This window comes from Dendroctonus ponderosae, unplaced genomic scaffold (assembly GCF_020466585.1).
Source record: "Dendroctonus ponderosae isolate FM_Combo_2020 unplaced genomic scaffold, Dpon_F_20191213v2 Dpon_F_20191213_1, whole genome shotgun sequence".
NCBI classification, from domain to species: domain Eukaryota; kingdom Metazoa; phylum Arthropoda; class Insecta; order Coleoptera; family Curculionidae; genus Dendroctonus; species Dendroctonus ponderosae.
The window spans coordinates 40650964-40677161 of NW_026017110.1; the positions used below are offsets into that span (position 1 = coordinate 40650964).

A 26198-nucleotide genomic window follows, 5' to 3' on the forward strand; every position below is an offset into this window, starting at 1 on the left:
TTTTTTAATTATTTTTCATGTAGGTACTCCCGAAACATCGTAGAGAAGGTAGGAACATATAACATAAAAATTTTTGATATACTTATATTTAGTTGACTATTAAACTGTTTTATTTGAAACAGAATTTCCTGTATATTATGATGTACATATTTCAATACTTACGCTTTAAAAATACCTGTCAAACGGTATAACGTTCCCTATACCTGCCTTATTCGGCTTCGAAGGTAAATGCTATTTTATGTATTTCTGCGAATTTAAATGACATGAATTTTATTTTAATAATTTGTTTTGCCTAGATAGTGTTCAAAATACATTAAAATTTGATAAACATATTTTATTTGATAACTATAATGCTTTTTTATTTTAACTAGAATACTCTACTTATTATGGTACATACGAATAGTAAGTTCAAATAACTGTGTTAATAACTTCAATAACTAGTGTTAAGGTCTGCCATTCTTATCTACTCAGTTTTAGAATAAAATGTAACCATTTTTGTATTTGTAGGGCTTTGTAAAGAATATTGTTTTATGAATTCCAGAAACAACCCCAGTAAATACGGAATACAGTTTTTCCAAAAACAAATGCAATTCTTCCTCCTTGTTCCTTCATAATAATGGAGATCGTTTGAAGTACTTGCTTCATTATACATCATAGTTACTAGTAACATATTGTAATGTTCGTGGTCTTTGACGCTCTTAAATACAAAAACTAGCACTTTCCTCCAGAATGTTTTAGGAGGACTCTGAATATTACTCAACCATTTTAGATTGTAAACCTGACAATGCTATGGGATATAAATGAGTAAACAGTATCTATAGAATTTCAGATACCTTACCTTTTATGCAACAAATATTGGAAGATCAGCAACTTTGAATGTTTTTGGGGATAATCAAAAGTATAGTTAGTGGGATAGAATTGACAGATATAAATGTTAGGGGTTTAAAATTAGTATTTTTTACTTACCTATCTAATATTTTATCTTTTATTATATAAGCATACAATATTTAAAGGAGTTTAGGGCATTAAAGTTATTTTAAGCAACAGGAAGCAAACTTTAGCCTCTTTAATGGGTAGTTTGGTGTGTGAACCAACTGAAAATTAATTATTGCGAAGAACGCTTAAAAACATTTCAGCATAAATTTTCGCATCCATGCGTTCCAGTTTGATATGGCTGGCGTCCTATATAATTCCCTCTAAAAAATAAAAGTAATTAGTTCCCGAAATGCATCCATTAATTGCAGTTTGCTACATCGTATTTGTAATTCGGCAACAAATATCTTAAGTCCCGAAGTTATTAGGCGGATGTTCAGATTAGTTAGTTAGATTCTCTGTTTTGTTTGATACGCATTTTTTTTACAACTTATTCAACAAATTCTAGATGCCATTTTTTTTACCAGCAGTAATGTCTAAATTTTGTTTCTTGGCAAAAACGCCGGATCCATCGATTTTTATTTCTAAATTTCATTTTTTTATAACAAATTTATTTTTACCGAGTGGACCAAAAATAAATTACGACCAATCAACATATTTTTTGTTTCAAATGGAAGCTTTTTATTTAAATTTTGAACACTCCAATTAAATTCTAAGTATGATTCAGCAAAAATTTGCAAAACGTAAATTCAACAGTTGAAAATAAATTGGCTATTGGAACGATAGATATTTAATAGCGACGATTTATTTCAATTGTATGCGAATATATTATGAATCCCAAAATTAATGCATAACTTTATTTAAAATTTAGCGAACTCTTTGCTATGAAAATAAATTGGTACATGTCAACTTTTATTAGCTAATGCGATTTTTTTATGCTATCGGCCTCGCAATCTAGGAGGCCACTCAATAGGTCCTATCCTTCCTAGTCACCGATTTTAACAAGTTTCATTGCACATCTTACGCGCGCCCAATGGTAGCTAGGTCGACAAACCGCACACAATTTTAAACGAATTAAGACAGTACCTACTTCTGGTACTCATTGTATATATGTCACAATTGTGTCGAGGTAAGTTGCAAAATCTACTTACGCAGGTCCGTAATTGCAAACGTATAGCTTGTGATATTTAAAATCTTCGTTTGTTTCATAATACGTATAGCCACATCCCACTGCTTCAGTATCAGCCCAAACCAGCTAAAATAATAAGAAAATAAAGTAGAACAAATAATTTTTCAAACAATAGTTATTGATAATAGTAATTTCCCAAGGACAGACGCCGGATTACATGCAAAATTATTAAAATATTCTTCAACGTCATTTTAACGATAGTATACGAAAAATTGTCATTTATATCCCTTTATTAACAAGAAATAATTCAACTTTCTTCTAAAAAAATACTGAGTTGCGAGAGTTTGTAGAACATATTTAAAATAAAACTTCAAACTTTTTACACTGAAGTTTCAGCCTTTAAGTGGATACGAAAAGCAAATAAAATTATAAGAAATAAATCCGAACTAATCTTTCGCTTATTTTCGGTTGTGAAAATGAAACCAACTTCCGGAAACAATTAGATATAGAGTGCCTGCACCTGAAACGAAGCAGGATTATTAATTGCAAAAATGTACAGAATACATGTAGAATAATATAAGGAGGAACATTTAAGTCTATATTTTAATTAGCTTTATGTCTCATCCCTCGTCCCTGTCGCATCAGAACCTTTCTAATATTAAAGGAAATTAAATTCTGTGTTCAGAGACTTCAAACAAACTGATACCGAACTAGTCGTTTTCGATGTAAGTAATAGGAAAATTGTAAATTGAAACTAAGAAAAACTGCATTATTTATTGAGTTTTGAATATGTGAACATCATCAGTATTAAAGAATGTGGCCGGTACGCAAAAATAATTTACGCGACATGAAAAACTATAAAGCAACATTGTAGTTTGAGCTTTTAGAATCATACTAAAGACATTTTACTAAAGTTTCAGCTTCAACATGAGAATGTAGATTTTGAAAAACAGTACATGAGGAAAAATGTTATCAACAAGACCAAAAACTAATTTTTTGACATCACCCAGTAAAAAAAAGGATAGGGGAAAAGTTCAAAAACTTTTTTGAGATTTGAGGTTCATCTTTATGGTTCGGTGTGGAGCATCCCAAATAAAAAAAAAATTGTATCGTTTGAATTGCCACCCCGCAGAAACTTTGCTTGAATCACTAATTTTTTGCACACGAACTGATAGAAAAATAATTGGATTAGACAACACCTCAAAGATAATTCAAATCACCCGCAGCAGTCAAAATTTATCAATTTTCCGATTTAGGGAAAATTTGGTCTTGCGACGTTTATTTTGTTGAGCAAATTAAGATATTCGGACATAGTCCAACGAAACCTTTTAAATACCGTTGATGATGTTCCTTTGAATGAAGTGATAGATATTTACTTTCATCAAAATGTTGAATCCCGTCCCTACCCGAAAAACCCGAAAAACTCATTAATATCTTATAAATTGTTTAGACTGCTATAAATTTTCCTGTAAACAATAATAAAGTCTATTTTCGAATCCTCCCCAGCATTGAGAAGATATTCTGGGATAGATCTATTGGTAGAAGGCCAAGTGAATGGCCTCCAACATCACCGGATTGAACACCCTTAGACTTATATCTCTGGCGACATCTGAAGTCCATTGTTTAAAAAACACAACCTGCTGATATTGATGATTTGCAATTCTCAGTGAAGTTTTTCGAAATGCTGGGAAGAGTTAAAAACAGACCTTGATACTGTTTACAGGAAAAGTGACAACACTTGAACAACTTATAAGATAGAGAGCGTAAGTAGATGTCATAGGTTTTATTGTAGAAATGTCCCTTCCGCAAATAAAAAGTAATTTTTGTCGATGTAAAATAATCAATAAATAGGAAATAAGATCAAAATCAGAAATAAGAATTCAATGTTTAAACTACACTAAAACTAAATTTTCTTTCTGTTATTCAACGATTTTAACAGTGTAACCCACTCTTCTCGTCATATGTATTACAAGGAGACCCAATAGGTACAATTGCTTTTGTGTAAACACTAACCTGAAAAACAATATCTGAATGCACGCAAGTTTAATTGTTTCTACACCTTTGAAACGCGATTATTCAGAAATATCTTGACCGAAAGCAGCAAAGTGATAACTAATGTAGAGAATTGAACTCCCTTTAAAACGATATGCCACTTGACCCCCCCTTCCCATTTAAGATTCTAAGGGTGACATCTACCCCTCCTAGGGGGTCAAAACAAGGCGGCTAAAAATATTAATTTAAAATGTCCCCTTTACAAATAAAATTGACGCGCCTTTCTGATTTTTTATATTTTCAACTACAAGAAATATATTAAGGGAAGAAAGTTTTCAAATTGACACCCTGTATAATTTAAAAGAAATGAACGCAAAAAGCAACGGTATGACAAGCAAAACAAGCCAATCGAAACTGGAATTGATTGCCCCTTCATAAAAAAATGGACGTGTTTTTCTGAAAACCGTAAACTTCTTCAATTCGAAATTATTGAGGCTGGCTGGTTGCAAAATGAAAGCTCTGTTTAATTCTGTTAAGTACTTAAGTATTAATTAAATACTTAATATATTACTACAAAATAAGTTTTACTACCTGAGTATAGTGTCCTGTAGCATCGGGCCCGCTGTCACAACATGTTCCAAAATGATAGTTAATGTGCTCATCAAACCAGCTTTGTATTACTTCTGGCCAGTCTGGTTCGTTGCTTGGACTTGTCGAATACAAAATATACAGATTCTGACCCACTGCGTGCCAGCGTCCTGAAAATTAGGTTGGACTTAATAAATAAATCGTGTTTTTCCAATGGAATGTTTCTAAATTAACTCGAAAAGCATCAAGCTTCATTTTGTTTAACTGAAATAATGGTACATTGAATAGAAACGTGCCTAAACATGGCAATCAATATTTCAGTGCATCAATTGGATACGCAATCGGAAGCGAAAAGCACAAATCTGTTGTGACAAGTCCAAAGTATTGTCATGCATACAAATTTCTTAACAAACGTTTTATTCCTCAAATTCGTCAATTAATACTGAATTTATTGCTGACACGATCTTGGCAATAAATACTCACCATCTTCAACGGTTCGATGAGCGAATTTACAAGTGTTCGCTATTTTCTGAGCAGCGGAGGCAAGTTTGTCATCATAACTCTGAAAAAAAGGATATGCCCTTACAATGTAACGCTCGGGTAACTCTAAAATGAATAAGTAAGACCAATTTTGCAGCAGAAAAGCGCAAAAGTCTTGAAATTACAATTCAGTATTTATTTACGAACCATGTTTAACCACTTTAAGCGAATTATCTAGTACATTCTGGGTTCAAAACTATCCATTTAATGTGGCGGGTTTTGGTGAAATTAGATTTTGTTGAACTAAATATGGTAACATTTTGTTGAGTGTGGCTACCCGACTTTTATTTCGTCATTGAGGTTTTTGTTAGATATAGGATTTCTTTAACAATTCAATGCTTTATTCATGCTTACTGTTGTACTGTAACTGTGAAACTCACCAATCGTTTCAGATTAACACCTCGAGGCTGTCCAGGTACTTTGCCATTTGTAATAAGCTTTCTAAGTTCATTGTGCTTATTTTCAATAAGTCTTGCATCAGAGTCCGTTATCCTGTCTGCTAAAACATTAACAGGATTACTATAAATTGTCAACAAAAGGTTTTAACTGATAATCATCAACGTATTTTACTGTGTAGTTGAGCTCAAATATGCTTTGCTATCTCTATTTCGGATAACATGGCCAGTCAAAATTTTTTTATTTAAATTTAAAAATGTTGTGACTCTTTAGCTAACCGCTAATGCAGAGAACGAGTGATTTGGAAAAAGTAATTTTTGATTTTAATCAACGTAAGTGCTTTATGTATCTAACGGCGTGCTAAATTTACCTGCAAATTTTGTATCTACATTATTTTTAAACAATTACAAATACTTTAGCAGTCTGTTGCATATAATGGATGTTTCATGTTAAAGTCGCATAATAAATGGTTTCTTATCTATTTAATTGCATATGAAGAAAGCACGTTCTACTAATACGTCGCCTGTGAGTAATGGTAACTTGCTGCGATAGCAAGGTTGGATGATTGGAACATTTTTTGTTGGAACCTGTTTTAGATGTTATAACCGAAACTTTTCTTGATTGTCCTTATTAAAAAGTTCATCTTCAGGGATAACTTATTCTGCTGACATATTCCATTTCTTTATAGAAAACACCGAAGATATTACTGAATGGGAATTTCGAGATGTCGCATATGCTTTAGAAAAAAACATTTTTCTCTTATACTCTTATACTAGATGCTCCAAAATTCGCATTATTTTAGGCGGTTACTTGTAGGGCCCACTAGAACATTACGAAAAAAAAAACATAGAAAACTTTTTTTGGAAAAATCATATTAACAGTTGAGAATCGAATTTCGACTTTGTCATTAAGTATTATTTTGAAATGGTCCTATGTTTCATTCGGAGCCTACAGAAAGGGCTAGAGACACTGGACGATTGGCTCCAGAAATTGTGGCAGATAGTAGGCGACCAAGAGTTGTTTGAGTTCCATACATATCCAATATGTATTTACCGCATTTTCCTTCGGGGATTACTCGGAGTACTGCGCGACAACCGACACTTGCCCAGGCCACGGTGCACTGGATAATTACCGAGAAAGAGCTACATCCCTACCAGTTTTGTAACGTTAACAGGACACGAAGGACATTAAATATCTGGTCTACCGAACACCGCTACAAATTGAGCAAGATTTAATTAACCGAATACACAAAACTTCTCAAAATGTGATCCCAAGAATTTTGCGAAGAGTGCACAATAATATGATTACACGAGCACAAACATGTTTGGAGTTAAACGGGCAAAACTCTACACACCTCTTGTACTGGTGTAAGTTGTTCACATTTGAAAACGGTTCTTTGCAAACCTCACAGATTCCTATCTAAGATTTTTGTTTCTCCATCTATCACGAAAATGTGTTTCTTATTTATAGGTTACTAACCTTTTTCTTCATCACTTACCCTGGGTTTAATTATAAATAGATAATTAAGCAATATATTTTTATAGGAGATATTGCTGAAATCCGTTAAATTTACTTGTTACCCTAACCTATTTCAATTGACCATGAGTTTTCGATACTGAAGTAATAGGTATTTGCGTAATGTTAACTCCCTAAAGACCTCCCGAGTAATAACGCCCATTTTGAATCACCCTGAATTGGGGTAGAACATAAGTCAACTTTTCCTTTGGAGCAGATATGACTCTTACTAAATGATAATAAAAGAGATCCTCAGGAAAAAATATTGAACTGCCGTAATATTGTAATGCTTCCATTTTATTCAGCACGTAAATATTTGCAATTGTTTCAAATATTTCAAATTCTTTCGCAATTATTTGTGTTTCGTTACTGGAATGTTATCAACTATAAGCATTATTGAAAATTAACAGCGATATATTGCAAATCATTTAAACTAGTCACTAATCCATTCAACAATTCGACAAAAATGCATTACTTTTCTGTAAGTAACTGCACTAAGAATTAATTTTTATCAATAGAAATATATGAGCTAGACAATCAAAAGTTATATTCCGTGAATGCATTTGCATTTTCATTATTAATTTTAAGCAATAACTTATCACAAGACGTTCGCCAAAGTGCAAACTTAGATCAAACATTATTTCAACGAAATAATTTCAAAGCGCTATTTTAATGATAAAACTTAAAAAATATACTGTCTAATAATACATGGTCGGAAACTAAACTTACCAAGTATATTTCCACATAATGAGGCATAGCTCAGACTGCAAAGACCCAGCAACAGCACAACTCTTGTTCCCATTTCGTGACTGATTGATTGACTGATGCGTATTGAACCCTACACAAAATTTAAAGCAATAATGCGTACTTTCCTACTAACTGAAACAGTAACACTTTATTTATGAAATGAATTTTCCCGTGACAAATGTGTTGATAATTTTAACAACGTTGATTACGATTGTTTGTTTGGCTTTTGACTAGTCTTTTGCACGATTATTGTGCTTTGACAAATACATGAAACGTTTTCTTGGAAATTGCTTTTTATTGCATTTGCGAATCTACAAGGCGATTTAAAATTGACATTTTTTTCAAACGGGTTAAATAAAATTATAATACAGGGTGTCCTACCGGAAACCGCCGCGATCTATATCTTGCAAACTATAATTAAGAGAAATTTGAAAATTGAACAGTGTGCTGAAGTCATTGGGGGCAAGCGATCTAAAATATTTTCAAAATGGCAATCAATTTTTTCAAATGGAAACCCTCATTTTTGATAGTTTTATCTATTCCAAAATTGATTAGTTTTCGAAATATTGTCAATTTAATGTTTTTATATGGCTATTTTGCCCTCATCTCATTTTAAATCCTGCCAGTATTAGTGGCCATTTTTAATACAATCAAATGCCAAAAGAATGCTGACAGCTGTCATTTACCTTTTGAAAATAATTAATAATCATACCCAGATGCCTAAATTATACAATCAAAGATTATTTAAACTTATTTATTATTTATGGGGAATGTGATAAAGTTATATCAAGAACCGTTTATGTATTATTAATTATTATTATATCAAGAACAAAAACCAGTTTTTTTTTCCAAGTTAGAGGTTTCAAAGTTTTCTGATTGCCCTAAATTGAACATGCACCGAGACGTATTCAAAATTCTTGATATTTTCTATAATTTGTTTAACATCACAGCATGAAGGCTTCTGTTTTTGTGGAAATCGAATGGAAAAGGTGTTACATGTTCATGATTCAGCTTTATAACATTCTTCCTAAATAATAAATAAGTTTAAACAATCTTCTTTTTTTTTAGAATGCCTATCCGTTCCGGATGTTAGCTATAATGATGGCAATTGGAACTTTTTTGCTAACAGCGGAATAGCTGAGTGGTTGATTGGTTGAACCACGTTTTTAAATTTTTCAACCACGATATTCTCCTTCTGCCTACTCCTCTAGCTCCATATACCTTGCTTTGGAGAATTTTCTGCAAAAGGACATATCTGCTCTCATTGCGCATTATATATCCCAGATATTGTAGGCTTTCGAGTCTTAATTGTATTCAGGACTCTTTTTCTTTTCCCATCCTTCTCAGCACCTCCGTATTGGTAATTCTCTCTGTCCAAGGTATTTGTTGGATTGTTCAGTACAGCCACATTTCAATTGCCTGGAGGTTTTGGAGGAGGCGTCGAAAAAAGGGTCGAGAACACGTAGCATCGCAATAGGCAAATTTTCGTTGCCAGCCGTAACTCGTGGCTGCTAAAGACTTTTTAATTCTGCTAAATGCTGTTCTGGCTTTTTCAATGTGCGTTCTGATTTCTACAGAATGGTCCCCGTTATCATTTACGTTCGTGCCCAAGTATGTGTATTTGTTGACTTTTTCTAAATGAGTTCCGTCTACCAATAAAGTACCGCGCGTGATTTGGTTTTTACTGATTATCACGAACTTTATTTTGTTGCTGTTTATTTCTAAACCATATTATGTAATGTAGTTATATAATTAAAATAATTGAAAATTAATTAAATGTAAGCCTAGTTCTCATTCTTCCTATCAACGCGTTATGATGCGATTGAACATCTACTCCTGAATAAGTTTGCATGTTTATGATGCTGTTTCTAATCCTCCTAATAAAGAGTACGAAGTTTATTTGATTCCTAGTTTTTCCACCATTCGATTTCCCCCGGTACAATCTTCTAGGATTATGTTTAAAGAATGTATTGGTCACAATCAGATCATGTCTCGCTGCCAATGTCCTCAGAGTATCGCCACGCTCATTTCTCTCTCCCAGTCCAAAGTTTCCAAGATGTGTTCTGCAGTTCTTCCTTTTCCAAGCTTAAATAAGGTGAAATTATCAGAAACGCAGGTTTCCATTTGGAAAAATTGATTTTTGGCGGTTTTCCCAAGTGTCTTTTGAAACTTGAAACTTATTTTTTCAACGCTTTTTATTAATAGTTTCCAAAATGTTGTCGAAATTTCACTAAAGTAAGTCCTTTTCAACAATAAATGCGACTCAAATTAAGTAGCACAAATTCTCGTATAAAAAAATGAATAACTATTCCAAGGGCTGCAACTATCATTTTTTACATACAATTTCAAATATTTCAAAAACGCTTAGATTCAGGTATAGGATGCTATACATGAACTATATTTCAAATTTGGAGTAGAATTTAAAAATGAAATAATATATAGTGTAGTCATCTTGAAAATATTTTAGGTCGCTTGCCCCCAATTACTTCGTCCCACTGTTCAATTTTCAAATTTATCCTAATTATAGTTAGCCAGATATCGATTGCGGCGTTTGCCGGTGGGACACCCTGTATAACTTAGTCGAAAGGAAAAATACAAAATTTATTGAAAGGTACAGCTGCAGTCCGATTTTGAATGTTCCAAATGCAATGAAGGTAGTTATTGCCGAGTTTGGAAAATAATAGACTGAAATAAGTATTTTTTTGCACAAAGTTATGGAGGTTTACTTCCCACAAAAATAAGGCCTCTAACAACACATATGGAAACTGAGTTTTCAAATACTAATTGCAAAACTGACTTAGGTGACAAATCTAGCAAATTAAACTATTAAAGCGAATTGAAAAAGTCGGTCGAATTGGCCAGGAAGATGTACTGGGAATTTGAGGTCAATCGAATACTATTGACTTCCAGAAAAATTACTCTCTTCTTCAAGGAGTCATAATGCACAATTTTTTACAAAAAAATTGTAAAGAAAACATTTCCGCTGATGGCACTTCTAAAGCCACTTCTTTTGAGGCTTCTAAAAACCTCGCTTGCTCAACATGGGCAGCTATATTCTGGTCTATTTTCTCTAAGACTAACTAAGCTAACATGAAACGATGTAGGATTTCTGCTTTGTATTAGCTTTATGCTTTAAATGGCAATAAATGTATAAAACATGTAATCAATAATGACATGGTGGATTAATGCGAATCACACTTTAAAATTGATTAGTAATTTGAGATACAAAATCGGAATTTTATTGTCCGAGAAAACAATAAATCAAAACAAAGGTCACTCGCAATTTAATTAGGTCTATAATGCCTCACATTAACTGCAATTGAAAAATTACCGGTTTGACAGATATTGGATGATATTTTACAATAGCATTAGCACTTAAATAATTTTGTTTGATGTTTGCATAGTCGTCATGGCTTTCATGTTCAAACCAAAATCTAAAATTATAGGTGGCATATCAGCAGTAAACTTTGTGGCATATTAGCAGCAAATTTAATTATTAATTCAGAGCACCTAAATTGTATCCACTAGGGTGCCTTAATTAGCAAAAACAAGAAGACTGTATATAGTTTTGGCCGGAGTGTGAACAATCAAACGTACCTATACATGCATTTCGGAATTATTTACTGTTACTTTACTTGATTTCAGGAGAAAACTTCCATTTGGTTTAAACTTGTTATAAGGACAAATCTGCCTAGTTGTAGAATAGAAAGATTTGTTGCATTTAGCATCAAACCTCAGTTGGCTCAAAATGCACATACGAAGTAGGCAAAAGATAAAACATTATAACAGAAAAATAACTACTCCGCATTGCAGTCAATTTGTGTATAAAAATTGATAAACTATTTAGGCGGCATAAGACAGTGCCTTACTTGCACAGAGTGATTAGCGTCATTCCTCAGAAGATAAAAATAAATTTAACTAAAAGATGAAATATTTGGTCAAAACAAGCGAAATCAGGATTCTGCCTACAAAGGGCATTTTTCTTTTCACTATCACGTAAATACTTGTTTTTATACACGTAATCAGTTGAAGGCAACAAATAAAATTATAAAGAAGAAAAATATGGAAACTAGAACATTTTACTTAGGATACCATACCTAAGTTCGTAACTCGCAAGTTTGGGTGAATGAAAGTTTCAAATGAAAGCATATCAGTAAAGACCGGATTTTAAGCATTTTGCTTATTTGCTGATTTTTATAAGCAACCATAAGATTATTTAATTTCTAAACGAATTATACCAAACTAAGTATATTGCGATAGCTTTTATTATGCTTTTGTTGCTTTTTTTAAGTTTTTATGCTTTTTTTCAGCATATTTAAATAATCTTAAAAATAGTCCAAAACATTATACGGGAATAAATGTCCATATAAAGTAAATTTGGCAACTTTACAAGGCGTCTCGTGATTGCCCGAAAAATCCGTGCGCACGTAGGTCATTCCCCAAAGTTTAGCCTTGCGCTATGCCAAGACTTTTGTTATTTATTTAGTTAGTTACGACGAGGTCGTCTGGTCTCCAGTTTGTTTGTATCGTCTGTACTTGCATTTAATTAGCTGTACGTGGTAACTATTTAAACAATGCCAAAATAAAGCCAACCATTGAAGAGTGGATTAAGGGTCACAAAGAACTAAAAATTAACAATAAAAATATTTTTTGTCAAGCATGTTCTGAAACTGTAAGTAACAATTCGCAAATTCTTATTCTCGTCTTTGTTTCCTGTTTAAAATATAATTTTATTTTTCTGCATTTTTTGAGTCTTAAGAGATTTCCTTTTTGACATTAGTTAAACGACTTTAAGATACTATATAAAAAAAATTGGTTTTAATAAATTTTAAAATATGAGTAGATAATATTTTCTTATTTTATTGCAAATTGTTTGTAACAAAAAATACGACGTGACTGAACATTTACAAACTGAACAGCATAAGAAGCACATTAAAAAATATGAGAAAAGTCAAAATAATCAACAAACTATTTTGACTTCACTAGCTTCAAATTCTCGTTTTAATGAACAAAAACAATTTGATTTTGATTTGTGCAGTGCTATGATTAAATCACACATTCCTTTGAATAAATTACGAAGTAGTTTGTTTAGATAATTTCTAGAAAAATATTGTCAAAAATCATTCCAGATGAGAGTACTCTTCGGAAAAATTACGTCAGCCCAGTTTATGATGAAAAATTAAAAAAATTAAAAAGCAGCAAATTAAAAAAAATATTGCAAATAATTATATATGGTTAACTGTAGATGAAACAACTGACACATGTGGGAGATATATAGCCAACCTGATTATAGGAGTCTTGAATGAAGATATTGTCACAGAAGGATTTTTAATAAGGTCGAAGGAAATAACAAAAACGAACAGTAATACTATTTCTAGATTTGTACATGAAGAGTTAAACAAGTTTGTTTTGCCTGAGGTGGTTCCAAATGAAAAAAAATGTATTGATGCTTTCCGACGCAGCAGCATACATGATTAAAGCTGCATCAAATCTTGAAATTGTTTACTATAATTTAATCCACTGCACCTACTTAGCACATGGGCTTAACCGCATAGCTGAAACTATAAGATTACAGTATCCGTTGGTAAATAAATTAATAAAAAATGGCAAAACATATTTATAAAAACTCCATTGAGAGTGCAACTTTTTAAGGAAAAAGGTCCTGATATTCCTTTACTCCCAGAACCTATTTTCGCACAGTGGGAAACTTGGCTAGATGCTACCTTGTACTATGCAAATAATTTTAACGAATTTAAAAGCTTAATACTTGAATTTCAAGGTACAGAAAGCAAAGCAATTCAAGAATGTCAGGAAGTTTTAGAAGTACCCGAACTTGCACATAATTTGGCTTTTATCAAAACCTATTTTAAATTTGTAAGTCAAAGCATTCAATTTTTGGAAAAACAGCAGCTGTCGTTAGTGGAATCCATAAAGTGTTTTACAAATTTTGAAGCTGCAGCAAATAGTGTTCCAGGATCTATCGGTCAAATATTAAAAGAAAAATTGGTTCAGACTCTTTCAAAGAATACAGGATTCCAAACATTGCAAAAAGTATCTACTATTTTGAATGCTTCGCCAAATTCCGATTTTAAAATAGATCCAGCAATTATACCAAAATTTAATTATGCACCTATAACCAGTGTAGATGTAGAACGAAGTTTTTCTGCATACAAAAACATTTTATCAGACAGGAACATAGTTTTACTACGGAAAATTTGGAGAAACATTTAGTTATACTTTCTTTTAAGCATTGTTAATAGTAACTAAGTATATTGAAAATAAATAGAACGTGTTAAATGTAAAATAATACATAAAAATAACAATATATTATCATTACAACTTGTTTTAATTTTTTTCCAAATGCTTCTTTTTTAATTTTGTGCTTTTCAAAAATATTTTCAGGCTTTTTTAGGCACTTTTCTTCCGTTTTTTTGGGCTTCTTTATCCGGTCTTTACATATCAGTTAATGCTATTGTTATTTTTGGTCTTCTCGATTTTGGTAACTTGTCTAATGTCCTCTCGTATTATATAATGAAATCATTTCAGATACACTTCACCGGGGTAACACAAACTGTCTTCAAATATCCGCTTGTCTAGTACCTTCCATGAATGCATTTTCAACTCTTTGCTTTAAGTGTTTTGAAATTGGCATTACTCTTGGCATGACGAATTTAGCATAGAGTATGTTCAAAGAACTATAAAACCAACCTCACACACATATGTAATACTGATTAAGTAAAACCGCCTTTTTTAACAAATTATTTAAAAGTTGCTTTACTTTTGGCGCGTTACTATTTAACAAGCAAAAACAAATTTCAAAATAAGTTCACTTGTTTCATTCAATAATTCTTGTTGTCTTGGTTAATCAAAGCCCACTTTGCTGCGTTAAAGCTAACTGCATTTATTTACAATATCAGGCACGTGCAATTATAATATCGGGAATGGCATATAAAATTCGGTTTTAATAAATACAATTATTAGTAAAGATACCTAATGCCAATCCTTTCCCATCTATTTCGAAAAAAACGAATATCATTAACGCGAATTAATAGCTAATGTGAGTAAAACTATTTAATCCGAGGTTAAATAAATCAAACTTGTTATTCAACAACGGAATTAAATTGCTATTAGCTCTCGAGCATCTAGTTCAGTTGATTGTTTTCTTGGAATCCTCATATGTTATATTGGTTGTAAATTGTTAAACAGGATAGTTAAAATTCATTTCCTAACAGAAAAACTTACCTCAGTTGGACAACAACTTAATACTAGCTATAAATATGTGCACTCTTGCATAAATAATGAAAAAATTATTGTTGCAATGAAACTCAAGAACATTGCCAATAACTAGGCGTATGTGAACAAAATTCAGATGTAATTGGAATTGATTTATTGTAGAACCAGCTTACAGGTGAAACTAAACCTAAACAAATTAATAAAAAATAGCAATAAAATCAATTAAAAATAATAAATGACAAAGCAGAAAATATCTAATACTGACATGCGAATAGCCTAAAACATTTGCAGCAATCGATCTAAATATGCTAATGTGAACTTATAAACACCTAGCTATTTACGGGACATCAAGTATGTTTAGTGTAAAATTACAAAACATGGAACAATCTTATTCATCGTCACTGTCAATGATTCGAGCTCTTTTAGTTATAGGTGCGTCTGAATCCGAAGACGACACTGATCGTTGCCTTTTCTCAGTTTCATCATCGCTGTCGCTTTCGAATACGTGCCTCGTTTTCTTCCGGCTGCTCTCACCTTTTGCAGGTTCAACTGCATTAAGAAAATCATCATTTTCAGATACTTTTCCATTTTCATCGAAAACTTTATTTTCTCCCCCATAAATTGTTCCTGTTTCATTATCGTCGAGATTAAACTCTTGTATATGGAACTCTACTTCGCTTGGTTGCTCTAGCACTTCAGCATTTTCTTCGGTGAGTTCAGCCAAACCGCTAGTGTCCTGTGTTTCATTTGCAGACTTTGTCGCAACTGTTGTGATATTGGATGGAATACTTCCTTGCTCGTTTCCTGTAGTGTCTCTAGGCACTACAGGCACAGTCTTAATTCTGTCAAACAAATATTCATCATCAGAACTTTCATCTTTTTCTATACGTGAGGTCTCAACTGTAGGTTCTTCGGGCTCAACTACAAGGGTGTTATCCAAAGCTTGCTGGATCATGTGTTCATAACTCTGCAGTAGCTGAGGCGTCAAATGACCTGGTATTCTCCAATAAACCTCCTGAAACAAAATAAAACATGGTTTTAAAATGCATTATCATTTGTAAATATTGCAAAATTTCTAATGACTATAGACATGACTAATGACATATAGAAACATATCGTGTTTGGTTTCATAAAGTTGCTATTCAAATAGGAAACAAGTGAATGAATATCTTCAGATGTGTGAAATATAATTTGAGGTTGAACTAAAAAAAAAGATTTGTGAACTTTACAACGTCAACTAACGTTTTTTTTTATAAAGGCAGACGACCGTGTCTGCTCATCTTATGCCTTAATAAATAGTGGTTAGTGTGTAATACGTTGTAAGTGATACTCCTATATCGGATAACATCTGCATTTTGAAAACTGATCGTTCATTTACCTAATACGATATAACTTGCATGTATTTATGAAGTAAAAATGTCCTCACAAACAAAGTATGTGTAAGAAATACTTGTAAAGACCAAGCAGCAAAGATCATTATGAATGAAAGAATCAATAATTGATATTTAGTTCCAACAATAACCAATTGAGGAAAAATGAGAGCGGTGACAAAATTAAACAAAATTACTTTTTATATCATGTCAACTCATAGTTGAGGTGTACATCTATTCCGAAAATAGTAAATTAACCACTTTGGAGAAATTGATTCTAATTGAGAATTGGTTCTAAATCACAAAATGGGCCTCTTTTCAACCAATAGAATTAATTTGATGAAGTAAACAGCCCAATACGATTTATGCTACCAAAATCCACACAACGTGTATTTTTATATACATTTGATATATGGTAAAATATATGTGAAGGAACTGCTCCAATTCCTATTTTCTCGACTTTCTGGCGACCGAGATTTTCCCTTATCGAGATATATTGTAAAAAAAATAATAATGGTATTGTTAAGTTAATTTTAACTTTCAATATTAAAGGTTTAATTAAAGATGGACGAGTCATATATGTACTTTTTAGATGTCATGTCATATGCTAAATATTAGGTATTCTCTCAGATTCAGTCATCGCAGTGGTCAGGAACTAGAGCCGGAAGAAGTTTAAACAGAAAGAGCTTGAATTAGTGATTGAATGCTAACAAGTTGTTTGCATGCTAACCCATATTTGAAAGGAAAATTAAAGAAAAGATGTACAGATTTACTCCTTCAAAAAATATGAATTTCAAATTGAGAAGACGTGACGAGAATTTATCAAAATAAAATAATGTAATTAAAACTAATATATTTTACATAATTAAAACATATTTTTCAGGTATCGAAAAGCTCTGGGTATGAAATGGCAGTGTCTGAAATCCGAAAACTTCTATTTGCCTCAATATATTTCAACGTCAGCAAGTTACGGCAAATTTGTCTGGTTTAGTTTGTTTTGCTGAGTTCGAGATACATTTTTTTTTCGTCTTGTTAACTAGAATTTTCAAGAAGTTTGAGAAATGTAATGTATTGTCAAAGTTTTCATGTAATTTACGATCCTATCATCAAAGTAATACAATACAGACTACATGCATAGTTTGGACATTCAAGGTGTTCGTAATACAATCTGCCAATTATGCCCTATAATAATGTTGAAGCAATTTTACAATAAGCACTTACGCATGTCGTCAAAACGATATATTTTACCCACTCTCTGTGACAGATAAAGTTTGTTTGACCCAGGAATCGAAATAAGAACTAGTTTTTTTTAATGCACCATTCACTAAATGGGAATTCAGTGCGGCAGGTACTAAATTGCTTTCATCACTCCGACGTAGTATCCAGTAGGCCTGGGTAACACTATGTTGAGTTAAACTTTTGAGTTAATGACGCTCTGTGAGTTGGTGAGTTCTTCATGGTGCCTCACTGCGCCGGACGCCAAATTGCGCTTGTGGCGAAATAATTCTTGAAATCATAATTTTTAAAGGACATTTTTAATTAGTTGAAATTTCGATAGTTTCTTTCATCGCTCGGAAATTGAGCACCACTTTGATTTTTAAGTTATTTCTTCTGGGTTTTTTGTTTAGTCAATATTTTCAGAAAAACAAAATTAAATCGGATATGAATTTTAGTTTTGGCGTTGTGCATTAATCTCTGTAGCTCAGTGAAATTCAGACAAATATAGATCGCTCTAAATTTAAAATTAAACTAGTGAAAAATCGGCACTTGGATCGTTTTCCGCTTAGTTGTTCGTGGCTTTCGTTAAGTTGGAACGTGAAATTTGCCTTTCGAAATATTGCAATGCGAACAGGAACTTTCTAGAAAAATGTCAACAATATAAAAACTGATATCGAACTGTCAAGTAAAGGAATGAATCATCGAAAGGGCGAATCAAATGATTAAATAATAATGTTTATTCTGTCTTTCGGTGCCTTCTTTTTCTGTAACAACGATGAAATCGGTCGATGATCCTTTGTATTGTGTGAATAGCGTTCTTAGATCGGAAATGTAGAATCAACGTGGCCCATGTGGCCAGTTATAAAAGTGAAGCGATTTTTTTAGGATTTATGGGTAAAAATAGAGGATAGGGCGCCAGCTAGCAGAAACCTGTTAAGAATTATCTGTAATCTATAAATGTTTTTGCTTGAACTGAGTTCAGTTTTACGACAAGCAACTGAAGTTTTATGGATTCTTTATATTCCTCTCTCTTTGCTTTGCCGATTTCAAATAAGTTTGGGTTTTAACAGATTTCCTGCCGTATTAAAGAGATTTTTAGCATTACTTTGCCCCTGATTTCCATGTACAAGTAGAACTTTTAGTCTTTTAGATTTGGTATGTGTTGAGCTATTGGTTCTTCCGTAGTTATTTTTTAAACTTTGAAAATATTTTGGGCGCCTTCGTATTTTGTAGAGATGCAAAAATGGGTTCCAGTTTTACATATTTTTTGTGATAAAAAAAGTCAAAAGTTTCAGTCTTGCCTGATTTTTTTTATTTCGAAATCGACTGAGTTCTACGAGCCACAGAGGTTGTTTTTATATTATTGGATGGAAAATTGAAATTCGATTCAGTTGTAAGATCATGTGTGAGTAAATTCTGGTGGATTTTCCACAAAAAGTCACACGAAATTTGAATATTAGCCATTACAAAAGGTGCAAGTTTACGCCATTACACACAAACGTCTTCTACAGAATGTCAATCTTTTGAGTTTCCACTGGCTTTACTTTGGAAGTTGGAATTTTTTAACCCAGGGGCGGATTAAAGCTTTCAGAGGTCACAACTGCGCCGGTGAGTTACTGTGCCGGTGCGTTGGATGGGTGCAACAAGCTATTTCGGCAACACTGTGTCAACTGCACACTGCAGCAAAAGTCATGCACTTCGATCATTTCGGTACTATTTTACTATCGTCTGTTCCATTTTTTCATAACCCCTGTATAGCCGATATATTCACGATGGAGTTTCTACAGGATACACATCTCTTTAGAGTCTACTATAATATTAACATTTTTCTCCAAAGAACCAACTTGATACTAAATTCAGACAATATTTTTTCTTGAGGAACAAAATTTGGTAGATACAATTTCAAAGAAACGTATTATATAAACAGAAATGTGCAGCATGAGCCAAAAAGCAAAACCTGATGATAAATTAACTGTATGTTAAAAAAAGTGAATATTTTTTAATTTAAATCACTGGCTAAAAATTGTAAAAGCACGTTCTATGGAAATGTACCCAATAGTTTCGTCATCTACGAATACTGCAATTTTACAGATTATTCTGAAATAAAAAAAATGTTATTCAACTTGTACTTCGGTTATTTTTCGGTTTTAAAGTGTTTTGATTCAGTACGATTCAATTATTGTGAAGGATTTTGATGGTATTGGTGTGGCACAAAAATAAATTAAACTTGCTTTTGAACGGTACTTTATTTAACATATCATTGATCGATACTGTACATTTAATTTCTGCAGTCGCAACTGATGTCATCCAAAATTTTCGAAAGTTTCGTTAGAAATATCCATATACGTTGGCAATCAACTCAACAGGACACCAAAAGGAACGGATCGATATAAATTCTGTTAAATCTAGTTTCTTCCGTCCATACAGCAGATGGCGCAAGTGCTCATAAAATATAAATTTTAATTGTCATGCCGCTTTTACCTTATGCTTAATGACGACAAATGAGTTATCATTAATCATTTTGTTATTTCTTTAGCATCATTTATCACTGTGCATAAAGCGCAGGTGTAACGGATTCACAAGACTACTCTCTTTATTAAAGTGTTATTTAATTTTTTGTAATCAAGAACATTATTTTCCGAGTTATTTCCAGATTCCAGATCGATATTACTAGTGTTGGAAATTAAAAATGTTAAAGACATTTACATTACACTGTCACATATTTTATATTGCTAATGTTGTCGTTCAGAAAATAGAAATTATACTAAGGGGTTAAGTACTAGCAAGTCTTATAAGCTTAAGTGGTGATTCTCTGGATTGAAATGACACGTTTTGTTCACAACACCAGTTAAAGCGTAGCCCCAAAATTAGAATAAAATAAATAAACGTCCGAGGTTATTGCTCAAATGTGTTAACTTTATACATTAAACATTTACAAATAAAACGAATTCCTCCATCAGTATACTCTCCAATAGTACACATGTATACCACATTTAAGCAAAATTTACATACGGAATTTCGGACTTTGTCGAAGTATTTTAATATTTTGCGAGCTTTTATATTTCACTTTCGTACGGCTATAAAATCTTAATTAGATTCATTCAGGATACCTTAATGGATTCAAAGTAAAATCTTTTCACCAAGTCAGATTAACAATTTACAATGTTAAGTGTCGATTTAATAATTGTTTTTTACTTCTTGTTATGTTTAGATTGCGTCAATTTTTTACTACCATTCAAATTGAAGTTGTATTTTATTAAACCACCGTAATAATAATTCGAAAAAGATGCCTATCTAGACTCAGGTATACCGATCAATAGATATGAGATTTTATTTTCTAGCACTAGCTATTGACCGCTAAACCAATAACCCAAATAAGCATCTTTCACCAATTGTCCTACAAATTTAGCCAAATTTAATATGTTTAGTACAATTATAGTATACAAATAGATTCAAAATTTTCGTCATTCCTCTGGAGGTGTTGTCTGGCGGTGTTTTGGGAGTACAGAAAAAATAGTAAAATAAATTAAGCTTAATTATAGCTTTGTAGGAAAATTAATTGTTATTAAAAACCGAGAAATTCGGAAAAAACTATATTAGAAAAACGGCAACAATGTTTTTCAAGGTAATCTGGCTATTTAACATTACGTTAATACCTGTTGCTTCGTAGGTATTTAAAACTCCGGTAACCATAGATAAATAGGGAAAGTGACAATAAAGTGACAAGGATAAACGGTGAATTCAACAGAAATCGTTGAATGACGGAACCTATTTCGAAACTCATAACCTCGAATTATTAATTGCTTCGAAATTACAAGAACATACATTTAAGTCTGTAATTCCAAACAAGTGCCTGTGTAATAACCTTATTATGCACTCTTCTCGAGCAGCTTCTCGTATTTGGTTAATTAACTCCTACTCAATTTATACCGGTGTTCAGTAATCCATTGGTTTAATGTGAATCTTACATACGCGGTAGCAATGTAGCCGGTATTTATTTGGTGAATGTGAAAGTGTCAGTTGTTGTGCAATGTTCTGAGTGCCCCTGGAAAGCTCTGCTGTAATTATGTCCAATACTTGTTCCTCTGTGTCTGGAACCCGAACATCAATTGTCGTCCACTATCTTTCTGGAACCACTCTCCTCGCTCTTTGTTGGCGTGAGTTCTTTCAGCTTCTGCTGTTACTGTAGCATTTCCCCTGAACTAATCGCATATCCGCAAATTCGTGAACGGAAATTCAAAGTAAGCCACAGCTTGACAAATTATTGTTATTATTGACAAGGGCTATCCCTGTAACTATCTGTTAATGCCAAAAAACATGATTGCCACTTTGACTTTTCATCAAAAAATTGTAGAAGAGGACTTTTTGAATATCAAAAATGTTCATCCTTTGAAGCAAAGACCGTAATTTTTATTTTTGAATGTTTAAGTATTTCAATAGGCTTCCAATTAAACATGGAACACTTTCAAAATAATGTTTAATAACAAAGTTGAAACTCGATTTTCAACTGTTAATATCTTCTAGAAATTATCGCAAAAAAAAATTTTCTATATTTTTCTCGTACTCCCCAAGTGAGCCTCCATCACCCGTTATTACCCCTTAAAAGGAATTACTGCATTTTAGGACCTTTGTTGACACGCTTGTGTTGTCTTTACGTCCTGTGTGATTAATATTGAGGTGACGAAAAAATATCTAAACTTGTTCGCGGTCTTTCTTAGCAAAGCATAGACATTGCAGCTGCGGGTCAAATGCACCGGTGCTAAGGTTCTGATGTTTTTGTTTGCAGATATCTCGGTTTTTATTTGAAAATGTTTTATTGAGTATTTCATCTGTTCTCCTTAAATCGCCAGGAAACACCTCAAAAGAAAAGAAGAAAATTATGAAACAAACTTGTAATTGAAACTACTGGGTTTTTCGAGTTTTTAGGCCGTCGTTAGGTAGAATTTCTTCTTGCCGTTTTGCAAGCACGAGTGGCTTTCGTATCTGGAAACTTAGTCAACGAGTATATTAAAAAATCTTAGATCATACATTTACAAAATTCGAGGCTTCAAAGTGGCTAACTTGCTTATTTCTGCACACGACTGCTGTAGAAAACTTTCTCTCAACAAAAAAGTAAGCTAATGAAGTGTCGCTAGCCAATATCTTAAATTCCGACAGATTTTTTCACCTCTATTAAGAAGGCCGTTCTGATTCTTAAAGTCTAAAAATCAGTCGTGTATGCGACTACTATGCGATTGTATTACGATTTTAATTAAAATGTAATACTTTAATAAAATGCAAGATAAAAACGGTGTTACAACCAAAGTATTTTTGCAATGTACGCAGAAAGTTTCCTAACATTCAATTCCGCTACCATAGGTAAAACTGTGCTACAAAAGAATATTTGTGTTTACTTGCAAACTTACGGAAGTTACGATATGTGTATTTCACATAAAATCCCGTTGCCAAAACAATTGAATTTTAAATCAAAAATACAATTACATTCAACTGTATTTTATATCAAATGTATGTGGGTTTCAGTGACAACGATATTTTTTGTAAAATGTTTGATATTCGAGAAAATCCCACATCATGCAATAGCATAATTTCACCCACATATTGACACCTTTTGTGAATTTTTCTGTTACGGTTTGTTTCTATAATACCTCGATTTGCATATTTAGAATAACGTCTTTACAGAAGCTCTTTGGAATTGAGAATGAAGTATTGCTTAGACCAAAAAAAAACACCATCAACCAGCAAGGATTAGGGTTTGGCTATATAAATTTAATCTTACAATAATGGGAAATTGTAAATTACGTTAGGGTACTTACTATATTCTAATTTTGCCACTGTCAGTTGAGTGTTTTATGAGCAACGATGTGTAAATCCGAATCAATTAAGATCAATGTCACAACTTAATAAATATTTTTAAGCGAGTTATTACTTTGTAAACCCTAGTTGTTAATTGTTAAAGTAATTATTATAATCTGCCAGATAAATACAACAATTAGAGGTAAATAAATCTGCGTGAGACAAAACTTACGATAAAAAATTAAGTATAAAATATTTGCCGTTGATTTTCATATGATGATTTTAATATTCAATGCGTCTTGTGTATCAGAAAGTCACTAACAACACATCATATCAGCTTAACAAATTTTCAATTTATTCTTCAGGTAGGAATTCCTATGAGCACCAATATGACGCATCAACCCGAGATTTGCCCTGGTTTTATTCAGGTGCTTCCAATTTACTTTAAAAAAATGACGACATAATTAAATTTAGTAACTGACGCGGTAAACATTTTCGTACATTTGTGCTCTTTGTATAATATTTCCCAATAAAAAATGAGGATAATCCTAGTTTCATTTTCAATCTGCTCAAAGAGCTCTGCCAAAAACGAAAGTTTTTGGAAGTTGTTATAAGTTGTATAAAAATATTAATGTTTACACACTTGAACGTTGAAAGTACAAAAAAATTTAGTTCTCAGTAAGAAAACGTTAAATGAATCAAAATACAGTTTAGGAATTATAATTAAAAAAGAAACTGGCATATGTAAACCAATATCAGAATAAAATTGGTAATTAATAAAAGATTACTTCCATTAAGGCAACAATTAAAAAATAAATTGAAACCTTCGAGTATTCAAATATATGCAATTAAAAATGAATTATCCAAGCTGAAATTCACACTAACGAATCAAGTTAATCCAATAAATCATGATTTCCCAATTAAGTTTTGTGCACCTAGCGTGGCGGACATATTTCTAATTCATTATTGATGAATGCTAATTGAATTGATTATCGTTTAGCTTTTGGTAGTTTGCAGTAATTTGCTATTCCTAAATCTGGCGGTAGAGAACTGTTTTCCGCTAACAAATATTTTGTGTTCTCTATTGAAACAGAATTGTCTGCAAAGCCAAAAAATAAAACAGCAGGAGAATTAAGTAATTCAAAATATTCTGTACGCAGCCATGTTTTAGACTGCACTTGAATTATTGATCGTCCAAATTTAGATGGAGAGATGTTATTATGGCATTATGGGAATAAGCAATAATGCAAGTTCCTTATGGCAATAAGAAAAAAATCCGTTACTAGTCGGTGTTAGAATTTTATTGTCTTAAACCATAGGGCTTTTTATTACTGATTATTAATTCTTCCAGTACTTCTTGATTTTCTCTATTGGGCAGTGAAATGTCTACCTTTTGCATTTCAAATAGTAAATAACGACTTCTACATTTCCGAGCCTTAAATCTCCATTAACCTTAAAAACAAGATACCTATTCCTTGTTGGAAATGGGTGTGTACACACTATATGAAATAAAATGATAGCGTTTGTATTGAATTTTGTAATTTTTCCGGGTTTTTGAACCCTTCAAAAATCTATTAATTTACTTTTCCTTGTTGCTTGTCGAAATATAATCGGAATTGTAATAAAAAGTAATATAGCATCACTTCATGCCGAACTACTTTTTATTACATGACTTGATTGACTAGAAATGACAAACAATACAGTTTAAGCATATTAATCAAATACACATCTGAAGATGAAAGTCCAGTACGCTGATTAAACTTCAGGGTAACATTCGTATTAACAAATGTCGAATAACCGAAAAAGTCATACTCAAATGGTAGTGAACGCGTCAACTATTTAACGAATATCCTGTCATACCTTTCGCTATTCGTCAAATAAAAAATTCGAGACATGCTATAAATATAAACAGAAAAATTATTTGATTTTGCCATAAACAAGCACTTATTATTTAAAACGAAAGTATATTAATTTGAAAATAATTTGAGGGAAAAATTAAACATTCAGAAACAGCGCAGGCAGTTGGTTCCAAAACCTCACAATTTCGTATGAATATTTTTACTCATTTTTACAACATAATACTGAAGTAACCGTCTTATACTGTTGAAAACATTACATTTCATCATTAAGGGAAGAATAGCACACCACAAAAAAATACCCTGAGTAAACGGATTAGAAAAGATTAATACAAAAGTACATAAGGATTAAAAAATAAACTAATTTTTAAATGATAACAAGTTGTAATAATTTAAATTATTACTAAGTTATTTGCTATTCACGTTCATGAACGGATAGAGCGAAATAATGCGTTTTTTAATTGACGCAACTGTTGCTACGTTTTGCCACCGAATCAAATGCATTTGTCGGCTATCGCGAATTTTATTCCTGCGGCACAAAGTAAAATAATTAAATAAAATGTAATTTGGCAATTTTTTTTTTAATTGCCAACATTTATTGTTCCTGATACAATTTGAAGATCAATTCAAAGATCAAATAAAGCAAGACCGGAAAAAATTACAATACGTTTTTGACTCAAAATTCGGTTCCTTGGTATATACCTGGTATATAGCCATCAATTTTTGAGACCAATGAATATTGTTCTATTGCTTGCAGAAATAATTTAAAGTGCAAATCGTTACGACATTTGCGCCAGGCCAACCAAGTTAATTCATCCGTATTAACCTCCAAATTGGTCTGGAATTAATTGTATACAAAGGGAGTAAAACAGGCGAGGTCCCAATAGACCAGAAATAACGGCAGGGTAATATTAATTGCACCTCGAAGGTGAAGAATAGATCTTAGTG

The 26198-nt window shown here is 32.3% G+C and overlaps 1 protein-coding gene across 3 annotated transcripts in view; it reads right to left on the reverse strand.

Moving 5' to 3' along the window:
• Window positions 1-319: 319 nt before the first annotated feature.
• The window catches only part of LOC109533970 (protein timeless homolog), a 362432-nt gene continuing 336553 nt past the window's right edge, over window positions 320-26198 (reverse strand). Inside the window, exons 21-26 of one of the 3 annotated variants that reach the window (XM_048663569.1) lie at window positions 7763-7871; window positions 5503-5621; window positions 5066-5144; window positions 4586-4752; window positions 2025-2128; window positions 320-1196 (exon numbers count right to left, since the gene is read on the reverse strand). In XM_048663569.1, coding sequence (XP_048519526.1) covers window positions 1133-1196; window positions 2025-2128; window positions 4586-4752; window positions 5066-5144; window positions 5503-5621; window positions 7763-7871 — 642 coding nt within the window. In that variant the 3' untranslated portion in view covers window positions 320-1132. Of the gene's footprint in view, window positions 1197-2024; window positions 2129-4585; window positions 4753-5065; window positions 5145-5502; window positions 5622-7762; window positions 7872-15152; window positions 16029-26198 lie in introns of those variants that run through there. The other 2 variants (XM_048663603.1, XM_048663631.1) reach the window with 2 other exon arrangements.